Here is a 7,183-nt window from a genome sequence, read left to right on the forward strand (position 1 = left end):
GTCGGAAGACTGGCTCAGCAGCTGCATCAGGGCGTACAAGCATCAAGGCAGTGTAAAGGCCCAACTGGGGAAGGCTGCATGCCCTGTCTTTTTGCCCCATCCCTTATGAGCCTCTCTCTGTGCCCTCCCTATGCAACACATAGAGGAGAGTCCTTGGAAACCTTGTTTCTTTGCATGCCTCCCCCACACATACTTCCCCTTCTTGCACAACAATGACAGCTATACATCCACCTGACTACCCAAATGTTATTGCCCACCTCCCTGCCCCATACATCCCCTTCTTGCCTAACAATGACAGACCATACAGGAGCCAAATTGGACAGAGAAGCTCTATTTAGACCAGCTAAGGAGCAGCAGTCCAGTGGGGACTCAAGGCTGTGTATTGTCCTCTAGAGAGTCATAGTTCTGGGGTCAGGCATCCTTCCCCAACCTTTGCCTGGGAGCCTTGATCCTTGATTGATCCTTTCGTTGGCTCTGGATTTTGAGGGACTTGTAGGTTGGAGGGGATAATGCTTCTGTAGATTTCTCTGCTTCGAGTTCCTCCCTGTGTTTCTAGTCAGAGATGATAGAAGACATTAACAGAAGATCTGAGGATGGGACTAAGCCTAGGGCAAGAATAAGGAGGGAACTCCAGCACAGAGTGCACAACAGGAAAGGGCAGGAAAGACTAGACTAGGGGGCTGGAGAGATGGCTCAGCAGTTAAGAGCACTGACTGCTCTTCCAGAGGACCCAGGTTCAAATCCCAGCACCCACATGGTAGCTCACAACTGTCTGTAACTCCAGTTCCAGGGGATCAGACACCTATGGCAAAAAACACCAATGCACACACACAAAAAAATGATGAAGTCTTAGATTTGCTTAAGACGGATAAGGTGGGGGCTGGAGAGATGGCTCAGGGGTTAAGAGCACTGGCTACTCTTCCAGAGGTCCTGAGTTCAATTCCCAGTAACCACATAGTGGTTCACAACCATCTGTAATGAGATCTGGTGCCCTCTTCTGGCATGTAGGCAGAACACCATATACTTAATATTAAATAAATAAAATCTTTAATAAAAAAAAAAAAGAACAAGGTATACTGGGCACAGTAGCTCATTCCTTTAATCTCAACACTCTGGAGGCAGAGGCAGGTGGACCTCTGAGTTTAAGGACAGCCTGGTCTACATAGGGAGCTCCAGATAGCCAGAGCTACATAGTGAGACCCTATCTTAGGGGAAAAGGGAGGGAGGAGCGAGGCAATTTTGTGCTTGACATCCAAAGCCAGCATATCTACCTACTATTGCTATGGGATATCCACATCAAGATTCATCTACCTCCAAGTCTTCCCGCATGCAAATATACACAAAGATGGAAGCTGGGTGGAGGCTAGTGCCATCCCTGGAGAGCAAGGATATGTGTCGGTAACCTGGAAACGGGCAGAAGGACTGTATTAGGAAGGGAGCCAGAGTTGGGATATTGGCCAGGAGTCCAAGGACTGCCTCACCTTGTTTCACACAGGTCCAGGGCAGGGTGTATTGACCAATAAAGTTATTCCGGGATGTCCAGCTGTAATCCTTTACCACAAAACGCAGTATAGCAAGTTCAGGCACCTGGACCCGGAAACAGAATGTCTGCCCCCAGTATGGATTAAAACCTGAAGTGGAGACAGGAATAAAGGTACAGATTGACCATCTTCACTAGGCCATACTTAGTTGCTTTCCCAAAACTCTTATTTAACCTAGATTGCCAGTCAGCACTTTACAAATAAGGACTCAGATGTAACATGGGCTACCAAAACGACCCAGTAGTTAAAAGCACTTGCTCCTTTTTCAGCGGACCTGAGTTCAGTTCCCAGAACCCATGTCTGATGGACCACAGCTGCCTATAACCCAGTACAGGGAATCTGATGCCCTCTTGGCCTCTGGACACACATACACATACATAAAAACCTTTAAAAATATAAAGCATAAGGCCTTTTTCCAATTCACAAGCCTATAAGGGAGGGCCAGGATTTCCTAGCCTACATCACTTTGCCGCCGGGATACACAGTCCCATGCACTGCACCAAATGGAGGACAGGATAGAAAGGAATTGGCAGTCTGGTCTCTCACCATTGTTCTCCACATAGTTGGTCTCTTGTTGCCTTGTGTCTTCAGGAACACCAAAGAGCTCTACTTTCACCAGTGGATCCACAATGGAACTCTCTTTGATGTTATCCACTTTGGGGAGTTGTTGACCACTGATGACCTGCAACCAGGGCACTGGAACTTCATGAGCCCCTGCTCAGTCCAGCCCTCCCTCACTCAGTGTCACACTCTTGAGAACACAGAACTTGCACTATAACTTCATAGTTCGAAAAACTAATCCTGCATAGACAGTGTATATTCTAGTTTACAGCCTGAAATTTTAAATGAATCGAAAGGCTTGAATGTAGGCACAGCAATGGCAACAGCCTTTTCTACAGTACCTACTGTGCACCAATGTTTACTGTAAGCACTTTGAAACGATAGTCCTCACAACCCTGTGAGACAGGTTATATAGCATTACCCCTATCTTGCAGGTGAACTTTACTGAGGTGACAAAAAACTTGCCTAATGTTGCATAACTAAAAGTCATTTGAAACTAGGCAGTTGGCTCCCTCTTCTGAAAAAAAAATTAGATAGTTATTTATTCGTTTATTTGAGACTGTCTCGCTGTGTAGCTTTGGCCTGGAAATAAAGGTGTGTGCTACCACTCCTGGTAGAAAACTTTCACTGTCAAGTTGAGCCAGCAGCATACCCCATCATACACATACACACCTCTATTCCAGCTATTCCAGGTTCTTCCCAACAGTTTCTGTCATACCTGGACTAAGAGGATCTTGGCCTTATAAGGACTGATGAGCCTCTCGGGATTGAAGGAACTCTGGATGTCACACAGGAATTCTGGCTTCAGCACATAGCCAGAGCCACCATTCTGGCGGAAGAACCCATCACAGATATCCATGGCACTCCCTGCAGTCTGCATATTCATAGCCACTGAGAATCCCAGGGAAAAAGAAAATGTCACCTTGGGATTTGGATGTGATGGTACACGTAAACTCAGGAGGCAGAGGCAAGAGGATACCCATAAATTCAACATAATCTTAGTCTACACGGCAAAGGCTTGTTTTTCTCCTTCCCTTCCCTTTTCCCCCTCCCTCCTCCTCTCCCCCCCATTCTCTCTCTCATAATCACACACACTATTCTCTCATATACATATACACACCTAGGCATGTGTGTATTAACATGCATGCACATACATCCTCCTTGGCCTTCTAGCCCCTCTTTCAAAGGGAATTAGAAGACAGTAGGTGTAAAGATGCCTGCTGCGGCTGGGTAGCACATTTGGAAGACTAAAAGAGGACAAAGTTTGAAACCAGCTTAGGCTATAGAACAGAGCATGATCCTCAATCAGTGCCTGCTGGAAACATTCCAATAGATAGCACCATTTTTCTCAAATTTTCTTGCCCTAGCACTCCTTTAAAACACTCTCCCACCCTACTTCCACTAGGGAATTTACCTCCCATCAGCTAATCCTCCACTCCCTTCCTCCCTGTCCCTGCTGCCTCCTCACCCATATGGCAGCCTGCATTCCAGAATTCCTGGGGGTGAAAGTTCGATGAATCTGTCCTCAGACCACTGGGATACACACGGCATAACTGCCTGGCATTGTGCTGTACAAACTCGTTGCCTGTCAAAAGGTACAGGGAAGGAGACTGAAGCTCTGTCTCTGAGGTAAGTCCTCCCTCTTCCCTGGTCCCAAGGATCTTTTCTACTTACTTCACTCTTCTTGGAATCTGAAGCTGGCTCCAGAAAGGTGACTGCCTCCCCCAAATTTCCTTCTCCCTAGAGCTTTGTGCTCACTATTCACAGATCTTTACCGTCTCAGGTTGAGAATATAATTTAGTCAAGCACTTGCCTAGCAGGCATAAAGCCATGGATTTGCATCCCAGCACTGCACAAACTGGAAATAGTGGTATACAGGGTAATCCTAGAACTTGGGAGGCAGAGACCAGAGGATCAGAAGTTCAAGGTAGTCCTCAATTACAGATCAAGTTTGAGGGCAGACTAGGCTATGAGAGACTATCTTTAAGACAAAACCACATTTCCCATTGCCTGCTCTAAGAAACTTCTTAACTCGGTCATCTCTCTATGACTTCCTTGTTCTGTTTCTTGGGACTTAGCTACCTGCCTGCCAGACCTGAAGTACCCATCCCATTTCGCTTCTGACCTTCCTCTCTGATAAGGTTCCTGGCCTTGGTCTCAGAGAAAGATGAAACATCATAGATATGGTAATTTTCTTTGGAATGAATGAAGCTGCAGAAGGGGACAGTCCTCAAGTAGACAACCAGGGCAGACAGGTCTGGGCACGAGATGGTCCTGGAATCCTGAAAAAGAAAGTGGACAGGAAGATGGTATTGAGTCTGAAGTGACCCAGAGAGAAGAGGCTAGTGGCCATCCAACCTAAGCCTCTGCCCAATACCTCCCCACTGTAGTCTCCCTCCTGCCTCACCTGGTTGGACAAGAAAGAGGACCCAGGAATGGTACTAGGATCCTGGGCCAAAATGTGACCACAGATAAGCAGACAAGACATCGGACACGCCACAACCTGGGGGTGAGGATGGGAATAAAGGCAGTCTGCATATACTGCTCAGATCAGTGTCAGCTCTGGGTTTGGAAGGTTTTCTCTATGCTACATCTTGGGTAACCAGTTTTTAATATTTTTAAACAGAGAGGCCTCAGTCACCCTACCTCTCTTAAAAACAAATGAACAATAAACCATGTAAATATACATGATCTTTTGCATGATGGTGCATGCCTTTAATCCCAGCACTCAAGAGACAGAGGCAGGTGGATCACTGTGAGTTTGAGCCTAACTTGATCTAGACAATGAGTTTCAGGTCACTTTGGGATACATATCAAGACTCTCAAAAAAAAAAAAAAAACAAAACAAAAGGCCGGGCAATGGTGGCACATGCCTTGAATCACACCTGGATTTCCGAGGTCCCACCAATGGTAGATTTTCTCAGTTAACCTCACCATATCTGGATACTTCTTGCTCCTCAAACTGTATCCTTTCCAAAACTACTTTCTCTGACTTATCCCATTATAGCTCAGACTGAGATCACAGCTGCCAGTGGTTCAGTAACTTCTTACTCAGTCAATAAAATAGCTACACACACAGAAGGGGAAGCAGGGGAGCAGGGGAGGGTGGGGTGGGGGGATAGAGAGACATACTGACCAATGGCCTTTAGATTTGCCTTTAAGGACTTTGTGAATAACAAAGTTGTGTCCAGAGTCACTTAGCTCCTTCATCTCTCTGCCCTCCTTGTTTTCTTTCTTGAACTTACCTACCTACCCATCAGGTCTGAACCACCCCATGCTACTTGGACCCAGGAGAGAACCAAGTGAGGGCTTCAACTAGAATGGTTCTGCATTTATTCACTTTGAATAAGAAGCTTTTTCTAAGATTTCATAACCCCAGAGGTTGGAAAGTCACTGAAATAGATGTATGGATGCATAGTCTAATGCATAGTGATACTATAGATGGTATAATGCACAGTGTAGATACACCCTTAGGCCTCTTTTATTGAGAGGAAAGACCATTTTTCTCCTTGACTCTCCACCCTGGCTGGATCTAGACTCTTCAGAAACTGGCCTTCAGCTCGAGATGCATGCTGACCAAATGCCATTACAAGAAAAGTAGTCCTGACTCACCTCATCGTCCTTGTTCCCAGAGACCAGCTCCTGGGACTCAGGCTGAAGCTGAGTGTCCAGCTCCGGGTAGGTGCCTGGATCCACATCCGAGTCCTCATCTTTCTCCAGCTCTTCCTCCTCTTCTTCATCAACCTCAATATCCTCAATTGCCCGTAACTTCTTTCCTTTCACCAAGATCTTCCTTTGAAGCTGCTAGGGAACAAAAATAAAGAGACCTATCTACTTGTCTGCTCAAGCCCCTCCTGCAGAAGGCAGAAGAGAGTGAGCTGTCAGAAGTTTCCCTCAATACATATGGCAAAGCCACTTATTCTCAAACAAACTTAGGCTGTTTCTATCCATATGAAAAACAATCAATAGGTCCTTCACTCATATTTTACACACTGAAAACTCCCTTAGGTTAAAGGTTTGCATATGTAAAGCACATAGGAGTTTCTTGAATAGTCTTTTCATGGAAAAGCCTTTAGACAGGATATGAATTGGGAATTGGTTGCTCAAGCCTGAAGTTCAGAACTCTGAAGGAAGGCAGGCAGGACTAGATGCTAAAAAGTGCCAAGCATGCTTGTGCATGCAATAATACTAGCACTCAAAAAAACTCAGAGCAACAAAAAAAAGAGAAGCCCTTCTTTTCAATGTTTGTTATTATGAATCATCTCACTATGCTGTTCTGTTGGTCAGAGTAAAATTTGGTACTTTTTGGAGAGCAACTCAGCAATAATAATAAAAATTGTCAAACTGTGTGTGTGTGTGTGTGTGTGTGTGTGTGTGTGTGTGTTGAGAAAGGGTCTCATGTAGCACAGGCTGACTTCCAGCTCACAATATACCTCCTGAGTGCTTTTGGCAAGTGCCTCTACCCACTGAACCATTGTGTTGGCCCAGTGGATTTATTTTCACTATTCCTAAACTTTACCTATGCTGAGCACATGCTGTACTGCTGAGCTACATTCAGCTGCCACCACCACCACCACTCCCTCCTCTTCCTCGTCTTTCTCCTCCTCCTCCTTCTTGAGACAGGTGCTTGTGAAGCCCTGACTGGTCTTAGACTTGTTATATGTAGCTGAGGATAAGCTTTCCTTGAACCTCTGGTTTCTCCTGCCTCCACCTCCTCTGAGTTTAATCTCCAGAACCTACATGGTAGACAGAGAGAACCAACTCCTACTGACCCCCACACTTGTGTTTTGCCATGGCACATGCACCACTACCACCTCCTGCCTCAAAATAAATAAAAATAAATTTAATACTTTAAAAAATCTACTGATTTATACTGCTATGAAAGTGTTTGTAATCACAATGGGGGAGAATTTACCATTCTCTATATTGTTTGTGAAGTCTGTACCAATTATAAACTATCAAGAACTATTAAGGGCTAGGGATGAAGCTTACCCTGGGCTTGATCCCCAGAACCACACAAACTAGGCATGCCTATAATCCCAGTACTTGGGAGGTTAAGAAAGGAAGATCAGGTGTTCAAA

General features: G+C 45.4%; 1 protein-coding gene and 1 long non-coding RNA gene across 10 annotated transcripts in view; one reads left to right on the forward strand and one right to left on the reverse strand.

Moving 5' to 3' along the window:
• Nucleotides 1–315: 315 nt before the first annotated feature.
• The window catches only part of Plcd4 (phospholipase C delta 4), a 23,322-nt gene continuing 16,454 nt past the window's right edge, over nt 316–7,183 (reverse strand). For 3 of the 9 annotated variants that reach the window (XM_040753319.1, XM_040753316.1, XM_040753317.1), the window contains exons 10-18: nt 5,715–5,906; nt 4,510–4,605; nt 4,228–4,384; nt 3,571–3,687; nt 2,821–2,993; nt 2,088–2,223; nt 1,482–1,631; nt 1,312–1,403; nt 316–552 (exon numbers count right to left, since the gene is read on the reverse strand). In XM_040753319.1, coding sequence (XP_040609253.1) covers nt 412–552; nt 1,312–1,403; nt 1,482–1,631; nt 2,088–2,223; nt 2,821–2,993; nt 3,571–3,687; nt 4,228–4,384; nt 4,510–4,605; nt 5,715–5,906 — 1,254 coding nt within the window. In that variant the 3' untranslated portion in view covers nt 316–411. Of the gene's footprint in view, nt 553–1,271; nt 1,404–1,481; nt 1,632–2,087; nt 2,238–2,820; nt 2,994–3,570; nt 3,688–4,227; nt 4,385–4,509; nt 4,606–5,714; nt 5,907–7,183 lie in introns of those variants that run through there. The other 6 variants (XM_040753318.1, XM_040753321.1, XM_040753322.1 and 3 more) reach the window with 6 other exon arrangements.
• On the forward strand, nt 4,381–6,451 carry LOC121142790. The gene is made up of 2 exons (XR_005879895.1): nt 4,381–5,066; nt 5,639–6,451. It is a non-coding gene; the product is annotated as an uncharacterized LOC121142790 (long non-coding RNA).

Source organism: Mesocricetus auratus, unplaced genomic scaffold (assembly GCF_017639785.1).
Source record: "Mesocricetus auratus isolate SY011 unplaced genomic scaffold, BCM_Maur_2.0 Super-Scaffold_100010, whole genome shotgun sequence".
In the NCBI taxonomy this organism is placed as follows: domain Eukaryota; kingdom Metazoa; phylum Chordata; class Mammalia; order Rodentia; family Cricetidae; genus Mesocricetus; species Mesocricetus auratus.